At 33.6% G+C, this 26,130-nt stretch overlaps 2 protein-coding genes across 4 annotated transcripts in view; one reads left to right on the top strand and one right to left on the bottom strand.

The window, feature by feature from the left end:
* The window catches only part of atcayb (ATCAY kinesin light chain interacting caytaxin b), a 45,865-nt gene that overhangs the window by 14,972 nt on the left and 4,763 nt on the right, over positions 1–26,130 (top strand). For 2 of the 3 annotated variants that reach the window (XM_051875142.1, XM_051875150.1), the window contains exons 4-14: positions 9,265–9,539; positions 11,591–11,669; positions 13,675–14,406; positions 17,094–17,188; positions 20,894–20,940; positions 22,774–23,001; positions 23,105–23,254; positions 23,700–23,802; positions 25,203–25,334; positions 25,477–25,563; positions 25,637–25,735. In XM_051875142.1, coding sequence (XP_051731102.1) covers positions 17,112–17,188; positions 20,894–20,940; positions 22,774–23,001; positions 23,105–23,254; positions 23,700–23,802; positions 25,203–25,334; positions 25,477–25,563; positions 25,637–25,735 — 923 coding nt within the window. In that variant the 5' untranslated portion in view covers positions 9,265–9,539; positions 11,591–11,669; positions 13,675–14,406; positions 17,094–17,111. The remainder of the gene's footprint in view (positions 1–9,264; positions 9,540–11,590; positions 11,670–13,674; positions 14,407–17,093; positions 17,189–20,893; positions 20,941–22,773; positions 23,002–23,104; positions 23,255–23,699; positions 23,803–25,202; positions 25,335–25,476; positions 25,564–25,636; positions 25,736–26,130) is intronic. The other variant, XM_051875133.1, reaches the window with a different exon arrangement.
* cplx4c (complexin 4c) lies at positions 284–7,602 on the bottom strand. The gene is made up of 3 exons (XM_051875165.1): positions 7,106–7,602; positions 972–1,059; positions 284–576 (listed from the first exon to the last, which is right to left on the bottom strand). Exons 1-3 carry the CDS (start codon positions 7,264–7,266, stop codon positions 352–354), a joined length of 474 nt encoding a protein of 157 aa, XP_051731125.1. The 5' UTR covers positions 7,267–7,602; the 3' UTR covers positions 284–351.

Consider the following 26,130-nt stretch of genomic DNA (forward strand, 5'->3'; position numbering starts at 1 on the left):
TTGTTATTTTATTTTCCTCTGGTTTCCCATAGTTTGGACTATGTATGTTTGATGTAAATCCAAGAACTTGTCCTATTTGTAAGCATGTTGTGAGCCTTGTAACCTCTGTAGCCTATTGCACTGTCATCCTCTTAAAGAGACAGTTCACTCAAAAATAAAACTTTTTAGTCACCTTTGTGTTATTGCAAACTTGTATAGCACAAAAGTTGTTTAGCAGAAGGGTGATTAAATGAGAACTGATTTTTCATTTGAAAATGAATCATTAATCATTAAAAGAAGAAACAAAGTAAAAATTCTTCCAAATCTGTACATGTTGATGAGGGGCGGTTTACTGTACGTTTAACTGCACAATCACATCATGACACATTTGTCTTCCGCCGCCTGTTTGACCTCCGTCATCGTGCTCTGAGCTTTAGCCTTGATTGAATCAAAGTCCACGTCCATGTTTTGGAGTTTTCCCAGAAAAGAATCGTTTATCTCTTCCTCCTCCTCGTCTTCGTCCACCATCTTCGCCAGCTCCTCGGGAATGTCCACGTCATCTCCGGCCATCTGGACGGTGGCATCGTCTTGTGCGCTCTGTTAACAAACAGTTAAAAGTGTAAACAACAGACATATAACAACATCTAGAAGTGTTTTTAACCCTTTGAATATATCAAATAATACTGTAGTAAGAAAAATCTAATTATTTGGAATGGAACCTTTAAATATGGATATATTGATAATCAAGTAAACCTAAGTTGCTTCAGTCCAGTAAGTGTTCATCTTGAAATATTACTAACAATATAAAAGTTATTCTTGATAAAAATCAGTAAAGATTTCACACATTTTTACATTTACATTTACTTTTATTTGCTCAAAAACACCCCAAAAACATATTAAATGTGATCTGGACATGTTGTTTGTGAGATTAACACAGCATATGTTATATTATTAATATCTCCAAGCTAATTGATAAACCTGTGATCTGTTACCTGTGGTAGTCTGTATTTGTCACGTAGAAGCACTCGTAAGTTTGCTCTCTCGGCTTTTTTCGTGGCAAACTCCTTGTCTCTGGCGATCCTGTCAACAAAACATGCAACACGTTACTGCATTTTACAACAGGTTTAGTTGATGTTAGACCACAGCTGATCAGCTCTGACAATGTGAGATAATGTACTTAACATCCAGAGGTGGATTTCCTGAGGTCTTCAGCATTACAAACGCTTTGTGCCCGGTCGATACTTTAGAAACAGCATTGTGGGGTTTTACTACTTTAGCCTTCAGTAATCAGTTTCTGTATCATTCTGCTCTATTAAATGGATCTGGAATATGTTATGAGGAAACAGTTGGGTAAATCTCACAAGATAGAAATAAGAAATTTTTTGCTGAACATTTTTTGCATTGCATTTTTGCATTATTTTCATGAAAATTTAACAAATTCTTATGCAACTTCTCATTACTGTAATGTGAAAATAAAAAAATGATATGTTGTAAAGTATAAATTGTAAAGTGTTTTGGCTAAATCAAGGTTGCACTGAATATAAAAAGAAAAAAAATTGTATTACAGTACAATTATGAGAATCTAATTGCAATCAGTAAGATAAAAAGCTTTAAAAGTAAAACTTCAATATGCTTTATATTAAAGAGATCTTATGTTGATTAAATGAATAAAGCAATTATTACTGTGGAATTATGAGAATCTAATGGTAATTATTTAATAAAAAACTTCAAAAGTAAAATATCCATATATGCATTATATGAATGAGAATTTATATTGATTAAATACAAAAATATTACAGTACAATTATGAAAATCTAATGGCAATCATTTAAAAAAAAAACTTCAAAAGTAAAACTTCGGTATGCATTATATTAATGAGAATTTATGTTGATTAAATAAATAAAGCATTTATTATGGAAGAAATATGTGAATCTAATGGCAAGCTAATAAATAATAGCAATCATCTATATTTATATATACACCGATGTGGCATAACATTATGACCACCTTCCTAATATTGTGCTGGTCCCCCCATTACTGCCAAAACAGCCCTGACCCGTCGAGGCATGGACTCCACTAGACTCCTGAAGGTGTGCTGTGGTATCTGCACCAAGATGTTAGCAGCAGATCCTTTAAGTCCTGTAAGTTGTGAGGTGGAGCCTCCATGGATCGGACTTGTTTGTTCAGCACATCCCACAGATGCTCGATTGGATTGAGATCTGGGGAATTTGGAGGCCAGGTCAACACCTCAAACTCGTTGTTGTGCTCCTCAAACCATTCCTGAACCATTTTTGCTTTGTGGCAGGAGCATTATCCTGCTGAAAGAGGGAATACTGTTTCCATGAAAGGGTGTACATGGTCTGCAACAATGCTTAGGTAGGTGGTACGTGTGAAAGTAACATCCACATGGATGGCAGGACCCAAGGTTTCCCAGCAGAACATTGCCCAAAGCATCACACTGCCTCCGCCGGCTTGCCTTCTTCCCGTAGTGCATCCTGGTGCCATGTGTTCCCCAGGTAAGCGACGCACACGCACCCGGCCATCCACGTGATATAAAAGAAAACATGATTCATCAGACCAGGCCACCTTCTTCCATTGCTCCGTGGTCCAGTTCTGATGCTCACGTGTCCACTGTTGGCGCTTTTGGCGGTGGACAGGGGTCAGCAAGGGCACCCTGACTGGTCTGCAGCGCCATACGCAACAAACTGATGCACTGTGTATTCTGACACCTTTCTATCAGAACCAGCATTCGTTCCCCACATGCATCAATGAGCCTCGGCCGCCCATGACCCTGTCGCCGGTTCACCACTGTTCCTTCCTTGGAGCACTTTTGATAGATACTGACCACTGCAGACCGGGAACACCCCACAAGAGCTGCAGTTTTTGAGATGCTCTGAACCAGTCGTCTAGCTATCACAGTTTGGCCCTTGTCAAACTCGCTCAAATCCTTACACTTGCCCATTTTTCCTGCTTCTAACACATCAACTCTGAGGACAAAATATTCACTTGCTGCCTAATATATCCACCCACTAACAGGTGCCGTGATGAAGAGATGATCAGTGTTATTCACCTGTCAGTGCTCATAATGTTATGCCTGATCGGTGTATATATATAAATATAGAAATGGTACAAAAGTAGGCTTAATTAACCTTACTAAAAACACATATTTTATTTATTTTTATTTTGTTTTATTCATCTGGATTCAGACATATTTTAGTGAGACTAACCTCAGGTGAACTGACATGATTAGCCTAATTTACACGGGCAGAAATTACGCGATTAGTTACATGCCGTTTAGTGGTTTTACATGAAACCAATCAATCTGACCGTCTTTCTAACCCTCACAATCGTATTACTCTGACCCACAGAGATTAGCGATCGTTCATATGTATATACAGACTGTTCCTTATACAGAAATAAGTAATAGCCCAGTTACTAGCTGACCCTGGCAGCAGGATGGAGGAGCCTAAGAAGGTTAAACGGGTTTATGGGTAAAATATGGAGCAGGTGGCTCTATATCTAGAGTCAAACAAGGTAAACGCTGTAATACTTACTTGAGCTGTTAAACAACATACAGTATAGCAGATGTATTGCATGAGCATTTCAGATAGTAGTACCTAAATCTGTGATCATTTTCTGATGCATCTGACTTGTTGTGGTTGGATCACACTAAAGGCCGTGGCATTTGACCCGATAAGGCCTCTCGTGACCCAGTTCTGAACTTAATGCCATCGGGAGTTATATAAAGAGATAAGGTATAGTGCATAGCAACATTACGGCGATGTGGGTGTAGTCTTTTTTCCGAGACGTCACAGTAGCTTTCACACTGAGCGGTTTCTCTTTTCACTCTTGATCTTCGGATATCCGGCTGAAGTCTTACAGTCTGGCCAGGCGGAGTTTAGCCTCGCTATTTTTCATCATTATATAAATGACACACTAGATTCATGTTTTAAATAATATCACATCCTCATATATGCTGTCATGCATCTCTGACACCAGTCGACCTCAGATCAGCAATGACGGCTATAACGGACTGATCCCACTTTTGGCTGGCAGGCTACAGGAAATGGGAATTAGGATAAGACAATAATTACAGACTAAGACGATTTCATTATGTTTATAAACATCACTGTGGGTTGAGTGGTATTGAAACCTATATTATATTAATATTATTACCTATAAATGATTTAAATAAAAGCTATCACTATCTTTAAATCATGCAGTTGTGCAGTAACGTTAGTGATATTATACCATCTCAATTAGGTTTGTTTGTTTTTTTAACCTTTGGATGTCTTAGAAGTCTACTGTATCATTTATAGTCATATATATATATATATATATATATATACTGTTATTTATTGTTGGTAAAATACTTAACTATGTTACTATAATAACTGTGTATTTCTCACCAAAATACCACAGGTACCATTATTATTAATTATTTTTGCAATGATAATTATTTAATTATTTTTTTTATTAATTATTGTTATATTTAATTACGTTTTATACCAAAAAAAATACAATGGTAACTGTATTCCTGCCAAAATATCACAGTTACTAAAGTTATTTATTTTGAATTATTTTTACAATTATAGTTAACTTTTTATTAATTGTTTTTATATTTAATTAATCAATAATCATTTAGTAAATTATTTTTACAATTTTAAAATTATACATTTATATCCAGAAAAGACCAGAGACCCAGAAAAAAAAGTTTTTTGAATTTAGTATTTTTTCGCATCATTACATTGTTTAGAGCATAAGAAACAAATGAAAAAATAAATAAAATTGAATAAAGTTATATTTTATTCATATGTTATGCTATGTCCTCTGTAGTGGACAGCAGGACTAAGTTGTTTAAAAAATAAAATGACATGAAATGACATGTATAGGCAAAAACAATGGGATTTTTTTTTAATCACCAATCAATTTTTAGGCTTCAGGATTTTTTTTAACCAAACTTTGTATAAAGATGATTCTCAACTATTTTATGAAAGATATAACGTAATTAATTGAAATATACCATTTTACTTTATGCAATATGTGGGTAAAATAGCCATACATGGGTTTTCCCATTCAATACAATGTATCTATACACTGTATCTAATTTGCATATTAATGTGTTCTTGGAGCAACATGCAATGAAAAAAGAAGTGTAATAATGGGAGTAATAATTGACAACATTTTCATAATAATATCTAATAATTAATAGGAATATTGATATATAATTTTATTCCCTATTTAGGGCCCTATGAAATCTGTTTTATATTTTCCTGAATTCCATTTTATTTTTCCCCAAATTCCGTTTTTTCCGTTTTAATTTTTCTGGATTCCGTTTTTTTTTTTTTTTTTTGGACTCCATTTTAATGGTTAAATTAAATTTTAGTAATCAAAAAGCATGTCTAAATAATGGAAATAATGAAACTTATCCAATTTACCAACAATTTATTAAAAGTTTAACAAAAAATAAATTTTTTAGGTCCCTATGATATCCGTTTTATTCTTTCCCAAATTTTATTTTTACCAAATTCTGTTTTAACTTTTCTGGATTCCATTTTAATGGTTTAATTACATTTTAATAATCAAAAAGCATGTCTAATTAATTGAATTCTTAAAAACAACAAAATTAATTAATTAAAAGTATTTTTATGAAATGTTGTTTTTTTTTCTCAGAAATTCAGTTCCGTATTTTAATTTTTCCGGCAAACAAATGAACCATTTAATTTATCTTTTAATCATGAAATTAAACTTTTTTTTTGTCAAACAAAGTGCTGCACAACAGAGCTTTACTGTTAAAATTAAAACATGGAAGAAAAACAGATTATTCTTTAAAAAGATAGTTTTTAATAATTTATTATTAAATTAATTTATCTAAATTCTACTGTACAACACTAATATGTTTCTGTCAAGTTAAATCGAACTTTTATTTTGACGGGTTGCCGAGAGCTTTGAGTTTTTCTGTTCATGATGATAGTTTTCTCAAACGAAGCGGTTAAATGGTGATGAAGTGACTTTCAGAGCGGCTCTGGAGATAAATTTCATTAATTTCCTCATATAGTGAAGCGACAGAGGATGAAAACATCGCGAGCGTCGCACGTGCTTCAGTGTGTGCGCTTACATGCATGCGCGCGCGCGCACGGGCGCGTGTGTGAGGTAAATGAAACCGCGCTTCCGTGTCATTCATTCCAGAGGCATACAGACATGCAGGATTCGTATTTAATATTATATTACTAAATTCCGTTTTTATGACTGGATTCCGCGATTCCGTCCGCGTTTTCTGCATCGCGGAAATCACAGGGCCCTACCTATTCACTTGTTGTATCTCCTAAAATGCCTGATAAACATGCTCTTTACAGGACATCCAGACTTAAAACTGTGACATGTAAGATGTCAGAGAAAATCACTAAAATATAATGTCCACTACAGAGGACAAAAGTCTATTCCTGGGTCCCAGGAGGATATGAGATCTCGCCCCCCATTGACTACCATAGTAGGGGGGAAAAAATACTATGGTAGTCAATGTGGGGCAAGATCTGCTTGATTACAAACATTCTTCCAATTATCTTCCTTAGTGTTCAGCAGAACAAAGAAATCTCTACAGGTTTGGAACTACTTAAGGATGAGTAAATGATGACAGAATTTTCATTTTTGGGTGAACTGTCCCTTTTAAGGTACACTATGTAACTTTTTTTGTTCAGAATTAACAAAATTTAAAAAAATAAGTCAATACATCATCAATACTTCTTTCAAAACATGTTTTTGTCTTACCCTGATTAGTAGGATAATCATATTCAGTCACGCAGAGCCGAAGCACAACCAAAACAATGTTCTTCCGCAAAATGCATGCAGTTTTGTTTTTTAACCACTAGAGGGCTAAAAATTACGTAGTGTACAGTTGGATTCATTGTACGCAACCAAAATATAAACCATGCAACGACAAAATGTTCTTTGCTTGTTGCTTATTTTGTGTAGGACATTGTGTGGTCAAGGTTGAAACTTGTTTTACTTGTAAACTCACAGTTTAAATGGATCAGAAAATGTTTATATGTCACAAATCTGCAGTTTCAGTTTAAGACCCATCAAAATTACACGACAGTCGTTGTCGTGTATGAAAAGTTTTACTCACTTCTCCTCGATGAGCTGTTTCTGATACTCCTCGAACTCTTCCCTGCTCATTCCTTTAGACTCCGGCGTCTCTTTTCCTGCCGCGGTCTCGTCTGCAGCGTCGCTTCCTCCTGTCATGTTCTTCAGTTTGTCCCCCAACATCTGCTGCAGGAGGAATGCCATCTTCTCTGCTTTTAGGCCTGAAGAATAGACTAACTATCCAATATTGACTTAATTTGTGGTGTTAGTTCATGTATTTGACCCACAGCTTTCCAGAAATAATCTTTCCAGTTCAGTAATGCAGCTATTTTTAGCTTATTTTTTGGAGCAACAATAAGAATATGAAGACAATAGAGGTGTAGTTTCAGATTTGGCACCTGTTGTTGAGGTGAAGATGAGGGTGTGATGAAAACGGCTCAAGAGATTGGCTTATTATAAAACCCCATCAAAACCTGTGTTGGCCTCACCTTGGGCCAAGGACACCGCGGCTATTGATATTCTTACAGCAGCACACATAATACTGGGGATCTGAATGTGCTTTTAATTCATATATATTGTACAAAAAAAAGATTTTTGTTAAGTAAATAATAATAAAACAAAGATTATTGGAGTATGTTTTACAAGACAATACCATTTCAGTTTTTCTACTTCCAAATTTCACATTTAATTTAATGTTACTTCCTGTGTTTTTGTAATTATTTGTGAAATTTACTAGTGATTTCTGAGTGAAAACTGTTTCAAAGGAAATCCTACACCAATTTTTTTTTTTTAAGTTTTTAATACACATTTTTAATTGCAAATACTGTTTGGGTGAAAAGTTGAAACATGAACTTGGATCAGTGTTGTGACTGTTAACTAGTTAAAGATACAATATGTAGATTTTTCGCCACTAGAGGTCGCCTATTCAAAACAAAGGCATAGCTTGATGATGCCGAGTTTGAGCGTGGAATCATGGGAGTTGTTGTCTTCACCTCACAGCCGGTGAAAAATAATCGGACGGGACTCGGGCAGAAATCATGTTCATGGATGAGATTATTACTGTAGTATGAAAACACATTATGTATTAAAGCGTCTTTGGTGTTTCCATGGTTTCTACAAAATAAAACCGGAAACCAAGGATAACGCGGGTATGACGCCATTGATAGGTGACTCCCGGACATGTCCCGTATCCTTGGTTAAAATCGCGATTTTCTCACGCAACACTGGCCTAGTGGTTTTTGAATATTTTACTGCAAAAATATTACATATTGTGCCTTTAATTGAAATAAATCTGAAATAAATTATAAAAATTGATAAAAAATAATTATTTTTACAATTATAAAATTGTTGCTAACTAAAAACTATTAAAATCATTTTCATTAATTGAAATAAATCTGAAATAAAATTTAAATATTAGATGAAAAATTATTATTTAGTTAATTATTTTTACAATTATAAAATAGATGCTAATTAAAAATAACTATTAAAAATCATTTTAGCTCATTTAAATAAATCTGAAATAAAATATAAATATTAGATGAAAAATCATTATTATATAGTTAATTATTTTTACAATTATAAAATTGTTATTAACTAAAAAAAACTATTAAAAATCGTTTTCATTCATTGAAATAAATCTAAAATAAAATTTAAATATTAGATGAAAAAATATTATTTAGTAAATTATTTTACAATTATTAAATTGTTGCTAACTAAAAATAAAACTATAAATCATTTTCATGGATTGAAATAAATCTAAAATAAAATAAATATTAGATGAAAAATAATTATTTAGTTTATTTTTACAACTATAAAATTGTTGCTAAATAAAAATAAAACTTAAAAAATGTAAATATTAAAAAGATGAAGAAAAAAATATTAGATGAAAAACTTAATCTTACAAAAATCTTAATCTTAAAAAATCTTAATCTTAAAAAAGTATTAAATTAAAAATGTTTCAGCTAACTGAATTAAAGTAAATTGAAGTTAAAGTACTAAAATTTAAATAAATATAAATTCAAGCTTAATAAAAATATTTTAAAAATAATTTTAAAAAATGAAATGTAAAGCAAAAGTGAAAAAAGCGAATTCAAAATATTAATAAATTCTGTAATAGTATATAAATAATAATAAATATCACTGACGTGAAATTATGAATGTCTTAATATTCGGTGTGTGTTTCTTTTGCTTTATTGACAGCAGAACTGATGCTGAACAAACCCTGATGATCATGTTCTCCAGCATGATTTGAGATTCAGAGAACATCTCAAGCTTCAGCAGATCTGAGCGCCTGTACAGAGAGATCACATCAGTGACACTCATTTACATATTAGTGCACATAAATGTCTTTGCACCATAACTTTTCTGTGTCTTTCAAAATTCTACAACTTTGTTTATTTCCAGGTTTAAATGGAAACAATCCAGATTTTCATTGTGGTCTCCAACTTTTGGACGGACACATGGAGGTACACATGGAGGTGAGATCTTCATAATCTCACTCTTCAGATTAAGACCCCCGTCTGTTCGCCTGTTCTTAAATTAGACACCATCTCTCCTGAGCTCAAGACCAATATGGTGTTTCTAAACGACACGTCTAACCTTTCACATTCATTTATTTATTTACTAGGATTTCGTATTTGTGGGCATGCAGTTTGTGCACAAAATTAAACTTCGTTTAAAATGATTAGTACTTTTGGCATAATGATAAAATCAAAGTTCTGTTTTATTCTACATTAGGTTGATCCATGTTGAGATCACATGACCGGCAGCGGGATATACTGACTTTATCTCAGTAACCCTCTTTCTGTTGAGGAATAAATGAATAATGAGTGACAAATGCCTGTGAATAGAGTATAATCTACTGTTGTATCAGCCAATGAAAATGACCAGTGCACCTTTAAAAGATTATTAGTTATTAGGGTTGCAAAATTCCAGGAATTTTCAAGACTGGAAACTTTCCATGGGAATTAACGGGAATTTGGAAAATTGCAGGTTAGCCTTTATCAGGGAAATTAAATGTAGTTGAAATAAAACATCTTGCAGCACAACCAGATTTAATGCAATTTTTTAGTTGAATTTTTACCCTGCATATTCCTCAATCACATTCACACAGCACATAATATTGTGAAATATTATTACAATTTAAAATAATGGTTTTCTGTTTTAACATACATTAAAATATGATTTATTTCTGTGATGTAAAGCTGAATTTTCAGCATCATTCCTCCAGTCTTCAGTGTCACATGATCCTTCAGAAATCATTGTAATATGATGATTTATGATCAATGTTGGAAACAGTTGTGCTGCTTAATATTTTTTATAAACTGTGATACTTTTTTCAGGATTCTTTGATGAATAAAAAGTTAAAAAAAAGAACAGCATTTATTTAAAATAGAAATCTTTTGTAACAATATACTGTTCAAAAGTTTGGGGGCAGTTCTTTTTTTGAAAGAAATGAATACTTTTATTCAGCAAGGATGTGTTAAATTGATAAAAAAAAAAGTGATATTAAAAGACTTCAAGATTTCAATTTCCAACATTGATAACTGAGTATCAAATCAGCATATTAGAATGATTTATGAAGGATCATGTGACACTGAAATAAATAACTCTAATGATATAAATAAAAATGTTGACAAAACAAAATGTTTATATTTATGTTTGTATATGATACATTTTATATAAATTAATATACAAATTTATATAAATTTCCCGTAAATTTCCAAATTGGAATATTTCCCCAGGTTAAGTTCCTGTGGAAAGTTTCCGGAACATTTCCGCACCTTTGCAACCCTAGTTATGCAGTAGATCACATGACAGTTACATAGTAAAATTTAAGGTGCGTCCCATTTTGCGTACTTGTGCACTTTTCTATGAAGTATAGAGTGTTGTTTTCACACTGAAAATTCCAAAAAAAGAAAAAGTGCACTTTAAATACCCGGATGATGCGCTTAATTAACCAAAAAAAAAACAATTTTAATGTGTTTGAAAGACAAAATCCTTCCAATGTCTTACTGCCATTGTGAGAATCATGTAATCAATAACAAAAGTAACTGTAGTCTGATTACGAGTATTTTGAAATGTAATATAATCTAAATACAAATACTTAATTTTTGGAATCTGATTACGTAATCTAGATTACATGTAATCGGTTACTACCCATCACTGACTACACAGATGAGTATGTACAGTAGTGTAGAAGTACATAGTGTATACTGCGTCATTTGGGACGCAACTTCAGTTTTTGTCAGTATATTCCCTGTTTGCTCAGAAATCAATAGATTAAAGTTTACATGGATGTTTGTATAAAATAAATATTTACGTTTATATATATATATATATATATATATGCATCTCATTCAAAAATGTTAAATGTAAAAGTACTTTTTACACATGTAGCACACATAAAGTACACATGTAAAAGTACACATTTCACAATGATTAGAGGAAAGTAAACACTGGCATTTCTAACACTAACCCACATATAAAGTTGAAAAACTGAATTCTTTTCTTTTTTCTCTTTAATCAGTCAGGAAGATCGAGTTGTTCCTGCTCTACCGCCTGTTGAACCTCATGGAGGTTTATTTAAGCTCCAGCTCCATCTTGTGGTGAGTATAGTGAAGTACAGCACTGAGTCTCCACAGCTGAACATCAGGTTCATCATTCTGAAGAAAACAACATGTGGCAGAAGGGATCTGATGTTAATTTAATTTAGTTTTATAACTTTATGCATGATCGGGGCATTAGTGTTCACAGCTGGTAACTGTATATAGTGTGCAATTAAAATACTTCTAACATTGAGATAAATCATTTGATTTTAAGAATCACAGCATGTATTTGTGAACTCTGAGACTCTAAAATACACTAAGAAAGCACTCAGTGCTAAATTCCACATGGCTGCCCGTCCTGAAATGATTGAGTGGATATTAATGGATGTCTGTGAGGTTTCAGGTCAGTGTTTGTCCTGCCAGGAAAACCCCAGGCTCCGTCTCTAACAGACAACATCTCTCTAAATTCACTCTCGTCCATTATGAAGTATTCTCAGTGATTGACAAAACCATTTGAGGACAATTTTAAAAAGAGTTTATGATGTTTATGGCTGTATACATTCGACAGACTGTTTCTGAGTCAGTACAGAAGAGCACGTCAAATCCCACAAGCACTTTTAAATTATGGGTGGATGTTTTTGGGGGGTTTTTAATGGCCTTGCAAAGCCTAACCCAAACCACTGCATTATTTTAGCCTCAATAATAATCATGATACAAATAATAAATTATTATATTATATTATATTATATTATATTATATTATATTATATTATATTATATTATATTATATTAATTCTAATAATACTAATTATTATCTTTAATAATACTTATTTTTTTTTTTTTTTTAATTATAATATTATAATTGTTATGTTAATAATAATAATTTAAATAATTATTATTTTAATTATTTTAATTATACATTTTTTGTTGTTTTATTATTAGTAGTAATAATAATAATTGTTGTTAATAATAATAATTATAATTATATTATTATTATTAATTATTATTACTATTAACATTATTGTTTTTAATGAATTATTGTAATTATACACTTTTGTTATTGTATTATTATTAGTAGTAATAATAATAATTGTTGTTGTTGTTGTCAATAATAATAATCAATTAAATCATTATTATTGTAATTATATTATTATTATTATTAATTATTATTATTAACATTGGTGTTTTTAATTATAATATAGTAATTGTTATTTTAATTATACATTTTTATTTTATTATTAGTAATAATAGTAATTGTTGTTGTTGTTAATAATAAGAATATAATTGTAATTGTATTATTATTAATTATTATTATTATTAACATTATTGTTTTTAATGAATTATTTTAATTATCCATTTTATTATTGTATTATTAGTAGTAATAATAATTGTTGTTGTTATTATTAATAATATTAATAAGAATAAATAATTGTAATTATATTTTTATTTATTATTATTATTAACATTATTTTTAATTATAATATAGTAATTGTTAGTAATATTAATATTATAGTATTGTTATTAATTTAATTTTAATAGTTATTATTTTATGATTTGCTTTTTTAATTATAATATTATTATATAATTACTATATAAGTTGTTGTTATCAATAACAATTATTATTTTTGTTGTTATTTATAATAATGATAATAATAATGATTTATTATTATGTTACATTCAAAAACATTTGGGGTTCCAATGTTAAAATTTATGCAATAAAATATGGGGAAAATGACAAATACTGACCCTTTTATTTTGCCATTTATTGTGGGAGTGAATTTGCCTTTGTTTTTCAGGTTTAAAGTAGTTTAAAGTAAATTTACCAATAAAATTAAAATAACTGATGCAGTTTTTAAAATAGATTTTTTAATATATATATTTGCTTAACCTCTGCTATTTTCTTTTTTTAACTATTATGTAAAGAAACATCGCATGACTAATTTCCTGGCCTATATAGACTGCAAATGTCATATTACATGCACTAAGCACGTACATGCACTTCACAAAGCCTGCGAGTCATGATACACAAGCCTCCTGAGTACTAAACAGATGACATCATCAAACAGACCCCGAGCCAATCAGAGAGCAGCAGGAAATGAGTCTCCACCAATCACAGAGCTCCAGGAGACAGAGGGATGAGCCTCTGTTCACAGACGCAGTCCAGAGCGCCGAGCAGCTGTGAGAGAGAATGACAGGAGGGAGGAATTTACAGAGGAGAGACTGTGTCGTACAGGGATGGAGAGACTGGGATGCTGTTGCTAGGGAACAGTGAGGAGACGTCCATCTTTTGCAGCTTGTTCCACATAGAGAAAAGCAGAGGGAAAGGATTTCAATTCATGACGGAGGGAAATAAATGCTTTCCCAGGGAGAGATACAGAAAGAGAACGACGGAAAGAAGGGGCGGAGACTCCAGGTGATATTACGTAATCTGGACCGGGATTATGTGGTGGTCTTCTGTGAGATTCAGGGATGAATAATAAAAATCTGATAGCTGCACAACGGGAACCTGTATGTCATCAGTTCTGGATAATAATGGCAGTGCAAAGATACTGAGACCTTCTTTTTGGGATTGTCCTGACATCATCCACCCACCCAGGTGTGGCACTGCCAGACGCCCTCTCTTTGTCCGAGGAGAAACACAGACGTCTACACTGACTGACAGACGGATAAACTCTGAGTTTGATTTGAGCATCCTCATCTAAGGAAAGCACTATGGATGTAATCAAGAGCTGAGAAATCAACAGACCTGAAGGTGAACACTGAGACATCAAAGCCTGCGCAGAAAACTCTCTTCTGTTGTGAGTATTACTCGTGACATCTTTCTGAGTAAAATGAGAAAAATTTTGATTTTTCCATGAATTGTTTGTAATTGTTTGGATCCTGACATGTGTTTGTATGTGACAGGTGGTTGGAGGGGAGGGGTTAAATAGATGATGTCAGTGAAAAATATTTATCTATTAAATCTATTTATCTATAAAATCTATTTATCTATCTAGTTGTTTCAGATCTGCAGCAAGTTATTATATTTTGATGAAATATTACAGATCCATCCGTCTGTCTGTACACGTCTGTGTCTGTCTAGATGTAACATCCATCTTTTTTCATTAATTTGAATGAGTTTTTATTTTTTGTATGTTGTTATTTTAGTACATCGGTTTAAACTAAATGAAAATGAGAAATGTTTTTTTGACCACTAGCTGAAATTAGAGCTGCACGATTCTGGATAAATTGATAATCACGATTCTTTTGTTTGTTTGTTTGTTTGTTTCAAATAGAGATCACGATTCTTCCCCAATTCTGAACAGACAACTAAACAAAAAAACATGTAATTTACTAAAGGTTATAACAGAATGTTAATTGCTAAAGTCGATTTAATATGTTTAATTAATCTGAATGAATTGTTTTAAAAAAAAAATCGGGTTGAGTGAATAATTCAATGACTCACTCGTAAATACTTCACTTGTTTCATTACTGGATAAATCAGTGGTTCTGAACGAATCTCTCAAATGATTCAATGACAAATTAAGGGGTGGTTGATTATGATTTCACTTTTTTTAACTTTAGTTAGTGTGTAATGTTGCTGTTTGAACAACATCTGCAAAGTTACGACGCTCAAAGTTCAATGCAAAGGGAGATATTTTCTTTTACAGAAATCGCTATTTAAGGACTACAACAAACGGCTAGTAGGGACTACAACGAGCTTCTTCCCGGGTCAGTGACCCTAAAATTTACATAAGCCCCACCCCCAAGAACACACAACAAAGGGGGCGGGGCCATGTTGGGCTGCTTTAGAGAAGAGGAAGAGTTGTTGTAGTAGAGTGTTGTTGTCATGCCGTCATTTTACGCCGGACTGCTTCACAAACGAGGGTCAATTCAACACAAAAGATTAACATGACGGCACATGCTAGTCGATGAGTTGAATCAACTCCACAGAAACTACATAAATTTATCCACTAACCATTCAGAAATGTCCAGTTTCTTTCTAAAAGTTGTAACTTCTTCCTGAGTCTCTCCATCAGTGTCGACTCCGGTTTGAACAATGTAAGGCTGAACACAGTTACTGACAATCCTCATTTTGGCTGCGTGAGATTCTCCAGCTTTGTTGTTGTTGAGCAACCGAAGCGCAACCTGCATTTGCACTTATAGAGAGACACAAAAAAATGGCGTGTTTTTGCTCACACCCAAATAAGAGGCAAATTTGACAAGCTATAATAAATGATCTGTGGGGTATTTTGAGCTGAAACTTCACAGACACATTCGGGGGACACATTACATCTTAATAGGTCCCCTTTAACAGTGACTTTGTAATTGATACAATCGTTATTTGAACAGCCAAGTTACTTTCAAAAGGTGATTTGCTTTATTTTGATTGTTTTTATCAGTGTTTATATCTGAACTATAAACTTTTATTCCAGTACTTCTGTTATAATTTGAATATTTGTAACACAGAAATAACGATACTGTGTGGTTGAAAAGACTGTTTGTGAAGCTGTTTCAAATGCAAATTTGAATGTTCCGGTGTGATTTTGTCAAAGGTTTAATAGACACAGGCGAATCGTCGTCATTTAGGAATGAGATCACGTGGGTGTTTGAATCGAGTTCATGATTTTTTTTTAACAATTGATTGTGCAGCTCTAGCTGAAATAAAATAAGCTTAATTTTTTTATATTTAATTTTTTTTTATTTCTAGTTATGAATTTTTTTTTTTTTATGGTTTTAGTTTTTGTACTATAATAACCTGACACGTACTGATGAATCATCTATAATAAGACCAGGAACATGTATTAATAAAGTAGACTATTACTGTTAAATAAACTTAAAGGGTTAGTTCACCCAAAAATGAAAATTATCCCATGATTTACTCACCCTCAAGCCATCCTAGGTGTAGCTATATGACTTTCTTCTTTCAGACAAATACAATCGGAGATATATTTAAAAAAATATCCTGGCTCTTCCAAGCTTTACAATGGCAGTGAATGGGGGGCGAGATTTTGAAGCAAAAGAAAGTACATCCATCCATTTTAGATTATAAAGTTTCAAATATGGATATTTTTCTTACAAAAATGGATCACTTCACTTCAAAAGGCCTTTATTAACCCCCTAGATTCGTATGGATTACTTTTACGATGGATGGATTGATGCACTTTTTTTTTTTTTGCTTCAAAATCGGGCCCCCCATTCACTACCATTATAAAGCCTGGAAGAGCCAGGATATTTTTAAATATATCCGATTGTATTCATCTGAAAGAAGATAGTCATATACACCTGGCTTGAGGGTGAGTAAAACATGGGGTAATTTTCATTTTTGGGTGAACTAACCCTTTAAATCCTTGAATCTAAATATTTAGCTCAATATCATGTCTTGTTGAGGAGGATATGCTTCTTTAAAATTGTCAATGAGAAATAATTAAGAAAATATGTATTGTTTTGTCTATATAGCCACATCTAAATGTGTTAATCTTCTGTAATTGATTCTGTTGATCAGTGTGATCGGGAGCAGAGGATGGGAACCACTGAAGCCACTTTACGCATGGAGAACATGGAGGTAAAAGATGAGTGGCAGGACGATGATTTCCCACGGTAAGACCTTCTGTTCGCTGTCTGACTAACCTTCAGCTGCTCTAGAGTGAAAAATGAGCATTGATTTGGTGTCAGTGGCTGTGTTCAGAATAGCATACTACCATACTACTCATACTATGCCTGCAGTATGCATACCTGTGCACTGTATATGAATCTTCTGTATGCAGAGAATACCCCAATGACCTACAACATTTAGTAAATGTGCAGTTTACAGCAGAGCACACTGTATATATACACACACACACACACACACATTCTTCCAGCATTCTGTTCTGAACACATCCACTGGTTCAGTTTGTTTGCACAAACTGTACTGCTATTGATCTATATGTATATTGTTCATATTTATAACGATTTTACTACACACCCCATTAGAGGCATGTATTATCAGAGAAGTCAGAGGTTGCTGATACGCAGACTAACTCCTCGGCCGGCTGTGCACGACCAGACATGTCCATGTAACCCTATGTGCATGTATGGTACCCATGGGGCTTGTTATTCATCAGTTATTTTCATCCACAGTGCAGACGTCTTTGATATCTGATCAATAATGTGTGATCAATATTAGACCACAGAGTATATGGAGCTGAGGGCATGTTATCTAGCTGCGCTTGAAGGAGAAATGAAGGTGAATCATGGCATAATCAGTCCAAGTTCACTCTTCTGGTGTGTTTGATGTGTTGCATGTGGGTCAATATACAGTACATGATGACAGAAAGAGCACAGACCCACCCCTCTTACATCATAATGCATTACCATTTATGGGCAAATATGAGGTCATCGGTGTTGCCATGACAATGAGGGTAGTAGAAGACACAGGGTGATGAATAATTGATTATGTGAGTGTGCAACGCTGTGCTAGAGCACATTATCTTATAAAACCGTGCTGAACAAAATTGCTGAAGTTGTTTTTTAATTATCATCATGTACTGCATAACATGTTTTGTCCTATGAACCTTATTATGTTTTAGCTTTTATTGATAATTTAAGCTTTTACTCACAGTTTCTGATGAAATTAACCTAATTCATCATGAGATCTTATGATAAATGTCACAGTATTTTGATATACTGATGGTACACTGTAAAAAGAAATGTACTGTCAGGTGACCTAAACATATGCTTCACATGGTAACTGATTTTGTGCGAAGTCAAAAATAATATTTAAATAACCAAGGTCATGGGTTCGATTCCAAAGGAACGCATGATCTGATAAACTGACCTTGAATGCAGTGTAGTCGCTTTGAATAAAAACATCTGGCAAATGCATAAATGCAAATGTAAATTTAATCAGTCTGACTTCATTAGATTATGAAAGGTTACTTTAAGGCTCAGATCAGTTCAAATAAATAGTTAAAATAACAACTGCTTTCAGTTACTTTTGAATTCAATGTACTGAAAGATTACCATATTCATGTACTATAATTAAAAGGCATTTCAAACAATAATATTCTATATGCTGCATGTGCAAAGAATAGTACCTTTTTTTATTAGTGTCTCACATTAAAGGGCGCGTTAGTAATATGCGCCTATTAGGCAGGTGCACAACGTGCGTACACTCTGCTTGTTACACACACAGGGACGCACAGCAGCACAAACATTTATAAATATTAAAAATAAAAGGATTCCTCTCTGGAGAAGCGTTCAGTTTTTCCGCTCGCAAATTCCGCCATGTAAATAGCGAATCCGCCATGGTGCAAGGTCTCCTGGCTTTTAAAGGGAACGGGAGACGAGTCTCTGATTGGTTTCTTGCACATTACGCCCAAAACACACACATGACTCATTAAGAGACTAGGTACAACCCTTTTGGACCATGTGCCTGACGCAGGCGACCATTTTTTTCGTCATTAAACTAGCAAAAGAGGATTCGGACACACCCTAAGTGCACCTCTGCCATGTGCCTCAGACCATGCGCTTAGATCATTAAAATAGGGCCCTAAAACTTACTTTGTGATAATCAGTATTGGGGAAAGTTACTTTTAAAAGTATGTGTTACAGTCTTATGTTACTCCCTAAAAAAGAAACTACTTGCATTATGTGTTATGTTACTTTTGCATGACTTTTTCTCACCTGGGCTGGGCTTGCTTGTTTGTTTTTTAATAACAAAATAAGTTGTATTTTTGGCAAATGTAAAAGCCCTTTCACACCTCAAGTGAAATGAATAAGCCTCAAGCCCAAAGTATACTTCGTTTTTTTAAGCGTACATGATCGTATGCGCACGGTCGAACGCACAGCCTTGCAAAGAATACTTTATTTGACTCATACGCATACACAGGCGTTCGGCGCATGCGCAGTTTTAAGGAATCTCTTGCCACGAGTTACAACCCATTTAAACATCTTTGTATTCTTTCATGCTAGAGTTGTACAAATGAGGGTACTTTTTCTAACCTCTTTGCACAATCTCTCGTCTATGTAGGCCTCCATTGTCCCTGTAGCTTGCATGTGTTCTGGTCTGTTCTGTTTATGCAGTTTTTCATCGACTACCTTGTGAATCAACGGCCCCAGGGCATGGTTGCCACCTTGTGGATAAAGTAATTACTGCAAAAAAATTAAATGTGCATGTGCAACCTGCACATATAATTAGTATACGCGGTTACAAAAATCTGGCGGTGTGTGTACAGTACATGCATACTCTTCTGATGATGAAATTCGAGTCACGCGCACTGTACGCTGACCCTCCCGTACATGCAAAAAGTGAAGTCAAAGTGGATCATCGAAGCTCAGCAGCAAAGACATTGGTTATTAAAGTGACAGTACATATTTAAATATAATAGTATATAAAGTATATTTGTATAATTTAACATATTGAATTATTGCAGGTTTGCATAATAGTCTGAGTTTGCATTTCACTGTTTTTATTCTTTTTGAGGAATACTGAATCTGTTTTTGTGCAAGTGAGACAAGTAAATGCTTGCTCACACTACCCCATACTGGTGATAATCGTTTACACAGATATCAGTGCAGCAGACCCTCATTATTTCTTCTGCCGCTCTCTCTTATTAAACAGCACGTTCCTGACACTGCACAGACTGCTGGGTAATTACACACTGTGTGTGTTTGTTCAGAGAGCTGGTGTTGGGTTTAGTTTGTCAGCTAGACTACCACCCGTTCCATTCCGGGATGCACAAACACTCCTGAACAAAATGCCATGAGTGATGGGATAAATGTTGCCTTTGCTCCTGGTGAAACACATTGTTTCGAAACCACTATTGTTCGTCGCTCGACACAGATGTGCATTCTGGATCATTTATGTGTGCGGTTTACTAGTGACCTTTGTGTGAGCTGAAACCAGCTTTAAATAATGATCATGATCAGTTGTTTCAACTTGAGGTTGTAGTTTGTTATCTCTGTACTGTGGTCAAATGATTATATTTGTCACAGGGAATTGAGAATGCATGACTTTTTTTCAGTTGACTAGTAAGCATCAACTTAAAAAATGCCCAGAACACCCTCACAATCACCACCTTAATAATAATAATAATAATACATTTGATTTATAATGCACCTTTCTTATACCCAAAACACTACAATTCAATACTGTTACATACAATACACACACAAAAAGAAAACATTAAAAAACTCAACACCCAATTATCATTGGTGTTCACTTGTGTCATTTCTGTGAATTTAAGAAGTGCCTCTATAAATGACAGAGGAAATGTGTGTGTTTTGTGGTCGTCTGTATAATGTCTCTGGGTTCATTCACAGGCCTCTTCCTGAAGATGGTGATTTAGATGGACTCACTGACAACACTTGTAAGTTCTCTAAGTGCATCTCAGTGCATCTGATTCTTGTGTTTTTCACTGTGGAAACTGTATTGAAATGTTTATGAAAACAATGATAATCCACAGAATTTATTAGATGAGATTAGATGAAGAAGAGACTAGGTCAAGTTAAAAGCTGAACTGTGTTCTTGGGCTGTTTTTTTCAGTTTTTTAGTGTTTTGCGGGATATAAAGTCAGAATTGTGGGATATAAAGTCAGAATTACGAGTTATAAAGTCAGAATTACAAGTTATAGTCACAATTGCATGTTATAAAGTCAGAATTACGAGTTATAAAGTCAGAATTGAGAGTTATAAAGTCAGAATTACGAGTTAAAAAGTCAGAACTGCAAGTTATAAAGTCAGAATTATGAGTTATAGTCAGAATTGCATGTAATAAAGTCAGAATTATGAGTTATAAAGTCAGAATTACGAGTTATAGTCAGAATTGCATGTTATAAAGTCAGAATTACGAGTTATGAAGTCAGAATTGTGTTATAAAGTCAGAATTACAAGTTATAGTCAGAATTGCATGTAATAAAGTCAGAATTGTGAGTTATAAAGTCAGAATTACAAGTTATAGTCACAATTGCATGTTATAAAGTCAGAATTACAAGTTATAAAGTCAGAATTACAAGTTATATAGTCAGAATTGCGAGTTATAGTCAGAATTGCATGTTGTAAAGTCAGAATTGCATGTTATAAAGTCAGAATTACAAGTTATAAAGTCAGAATTACGAGTTATAGTCAGAATTGCATATTATAAAGTCAGAATTACAAGTTATAAAGTCAGAATTGCGAGTTATAGTCAGAATTGCATGTTATAAAGTCAGAATTACGAGTTATAGTCACAATTGCATGTTATAAAGTCAGAATTACGAGTTATAAAGTCAGAATTACGGGTTAAGTCAGAATTACAAGTTATAAAGTCAGAATGGCGAGTTATAAAGTCAGAATTACGAGTTATAAAGTCAGAATTACGAGTTATAAATTTAGAATTACGAGTTGTAGTCACAATTCCATGTTATAAAGTCAGAATTACGAGTTATAAATTCAGAATTGCAAATTAAAAAGTCAGAATTGCGAGTTATAAAGTCAGAATTGCGAGATATAAAGTCAGAATTACGAGTAATAAAGTCAGAATTACGAGTTATAGTCACAATTGCATGTTATAAAGTCAGAATTACGAGTTATAACGTCAGAATTGCGAGTTATAATGTCAGAATTGTGAGATAAAAAAGTGCTGCATTGTCACGAAAATTTAAGCCTTGCCTATTTAAATATTCAAGTGCAAGAAGACACGCAAGAGAACTCAATTCATTATTCGCTGTGTGGGAAAGACAGCGTGCGAATACTGAATTGAGTTCTCTTTCACGTCTTCTTGCACTTGAACAGATATTCAAACAAAATTGTTAAAATGCCCGTCTTGGCAAGTATCCTTGTAAACACAGTCGGTAATATCTTGAGTGAACATAACTGGTTAAAAAAGAAAATGCATGTGTATCAGTATATTAGATCCGTGCATTAGCTCTTAAAGTGACAGCAGCCTAATATTCCTGCTGCTGTCTGTTTTTAAACAACAAAAGACAAAGAAAAATCACTCACTGCTCTGGACTGAATAACTTTTGCAACTTTAATGAGAATTAATCTCTGTTTCATGGCTGGTAAAAAAAAATATATTTTTGCCCAGTAAATTTTCTCACCGGCCACTGGCAGGTGTGTCAAAAAAGTTAGATTTAGGGCCTGTTTATACATAAGAAACATTAGCTGGAGTTTCTTTTAGATGTCTGACAGCTTCTTTGGTAAATGTTCAATTTTCTCTGCAGCTCATCATGCCGCTCTGACGGCTGATCATGTGGAATCTGTCCGACAAAAGCGCCGCACACTGGTCGCTCCGGATATTAACCTGTCGCTGGACAAAAGTGAAGGTTCAGTCCTTTCTGACGACTTCCTGGAAACACCAGACGACCTGGACATAAACGTGGACGACATGGACACGCCGGACGATGACTCTCTCGGGTCCATCAACAATGGCACCGAGCTGGAATGGGAAGGTCTGTCAGTTTGCCAAATCAAATGCAAATAATTTCTCAGATGTTGGTCTCTCATGACTCAGGAGACTTTTTGTCATGAGCAGAAGCTCTTGTTTTTTTCCAGATGACACTCCAGTGGCCAGTGCGAAGGGTCCGGGTGGTGGTGATGGGGACGGCACAGGTCGTCTGTGGAGGACGGTGATCATTGGTGATCAGGAACACAGGATAGACATGCAGGTGATCAGGCCGTACCTGCGTGTCGTCACGCATGGAGGTCAGTCTTCATCAACTTCACATTCATCTGAACATATAGGGTAAAACTGCACTGTTTAAGAAAATAGACATACTAAATGACAAATATTTCTTGTTTTTTGTTGCACATAGCAAGTGAACTTAAGGGAAAGATGGGGGGGGAATTATTTGTGATTTTTCTGGTTAAAAATTGTGATTTAAATGTGCCAAAAATGTTGTGCTTATATTATCAGTATGACTATAAAAAAAAATAATAATTTTATTTTACTGAAAACTGCAGGGTGACCTGTTAACATGTAGGGAACCATTAACTATAAATCATTAGAAAGGTCTAAATCTTGAGATTAAATTTTTGACCTGTTTTATTAAAAAGATCTTATAGTGACAGGTATTTTAGTCCAAGGCCATTTTACACACGCTATTAAACTTGACTTTCAATAGTCCAACAACACTCTTATATTCCACAGGTTACTACGGTGAAGGACTGAATGCTATCATCGTTTTTGCTGCCTGTTACCTGCCCGACAGCGGCTGTGCCGACTACAATTACATCATGGAGAACCTCTTCCTGTAAGACACAAACACACATTGTAGTCAGTGCAATTTATTTTTATAGATAAACACAGACTAACTTTTGGGTTTATGGAAAGAATTATTGTCATAAACAGGGTTGTGCACCATTCATAACTGACTTTTAAATTCTACTACTGAATTTGAATCAAGTTATCAAAATGGTCCAGAATCATAATAAGAATTTGAATGAAAGGAAGCAGAAAAAAATAGAATTTTAAATTCATATAACTGCTGTACATCCTATATTATTAGTGTTATTAATTTCATGTACCTCATAGTGAAAAATATTAAATTAAACCCATAAACGATTTCATACACACAACATATAGAATATTTTCGGAAACACACACGCACACACACACGCACACACACACACATATATATATATATATATATATATATATATATTAGTGCTGTCAAATCAATTAATCGCATCTAACATAAAAGTTTGTAATTATAAGTTTGTGATTAATTGATTAATATATACATACAGTGTATGTATGTATGTATATATATATATATATATATATATATATATATAGTCAAACCAAAAATTATTCAGACATTTTTGATATTTTTGATATATTTTTACTAGTGGGTGCAGGACACTACAGTTCATTTCTGTAAGTGAGGATAGCAAAATAAAGTAAACTGTGACATATTATACCCAAAAATTCTTCATACAGTGGACTACCAGTAAAATTGATAAAAATGTGGAACCAAAAATTATTCAGACACTTTGACCTGACCATGTTTTGCTTTAGTGTTATCTGACATAATTAAGATTAATTTTTTTCTGACACAGTTTAACTCTGAGATCTTGTCATATTTTATTACCATTTTTTTAAACTATAGTGAATAAACTGTATTAATGAATGAAATGTTCAAGGTGTCTGTATAAATTTTGGTTTGACTGTATATATACACACACATATAGATATATATACTTGTATTTACAAACTTTTATGTTAGATGCGATTAATTGCAATTCATCGATTTGACAGCACTAGTATATATATATATATATATATATATATATATATCTCCTCTGCATACATTACCATAACCCTAACCCTCTATTTACAAACTTTTATGTTAGATATGATTAATCGCAATTAATTCATTTGACAGCACAAATATATACATATACACACATACAACTTTTATGTTTATCGATTTGACAGCACATTTACACACTTTTATGTTAGATGCAATTAATTGTGATTAATCGATTTGACAGCACTAATATATATATATTCTGCATACATTACCGTCCAAAAGTTTAGGCCCCAAAGTGGTATAATCAATTACTTAACTTTCAGTTTACTTCCCCCAAATCTCTTGGAATATGCATATTTTCTGGAGTTTCATCTGAATGCTTTCCTTGATCTCTGCAGGTACGTGATCAGTAGTTTGGAGCTGCTGGTAGCTGAAGACTACATGATCATCTATCTGAACGGAGCCACGCCGCGCAGGAGAATGCCGGGCATCAGCTGGCTCAAGAGATGCTACCAGATGATCGAAAGACGGTACTCACAGATCATATATGCATGAATAACACTGATATTTAAGATGAGAACCCATATTACGAATAATCCTTGAAAAAGGTAAGGGAGGGAGTTCACATTATTACTTTAAGTGTCATAATTTTCTGTTTCTTTATTCATCCAGGTTAAGAAAGAATCTCAAATGTCTGATCATTGTGCATCCCTCCTGGTTCATCCGTACAGTTCTGGCCATCTCACGGCCCTTTATCAGGTAAGAAAACATCAAATATCATAATACCTCAATAGTTTGTATGTGTTTTTAATACGTTTTAATTTCTCTCCAGTGTGAAATTTATGGATAAGATCCGTTACGTCCAGAGTCTGGAGGAACTGGCTCAGATTGTTCCCATGGAGCATGTGCAGATTCCCGAGTGTGTGCTGCAGTAAGTGAACATCCCCAGCAGGAGGAGACATTGGGACATCTTTTGTTTTACAGTCACTTCATTTGTACATGCAAACTAAAACACATCAAGGAAGGATAGATTTTTGTTAAAAACACTATGCATTATGCAGAAGTTAACATTTCAAATAGTAGTATGCTACATTATTTTTGCATTTTCGTTGCATGTTTATTAACCTACATATGAAATAATAGTCAGAAAAATCTTTTTTTTTAATGGAGCAGTTTATTAAAAAAAAATCTGGAATATGTGTTGCATCTTGTGCAATATTATACATACTGTAAAAATAGTACAAGTGCCATGGCAGTTTGCAATTCCAAACACAGTCGTAGATTTCACCGTGTTGAAGGTTTCAGATTTCGGAAATGCCAGTGTTT

Source organism: Ctenopharyngodon idella, chromosome 2 (genome assembly GCF_019924925.1).
Source record: "Ctenopharyngodon idella isolate HZGC_01 chromosome 2, HZGC01, whole genome shotgun sequence".
NCBI lineage: Eukaryota > Metazoa > Chordata > Actinopteri > Cypriniformes > Xenocyprididae > Ctenopharyngodon > Ctenopharyngodon idella.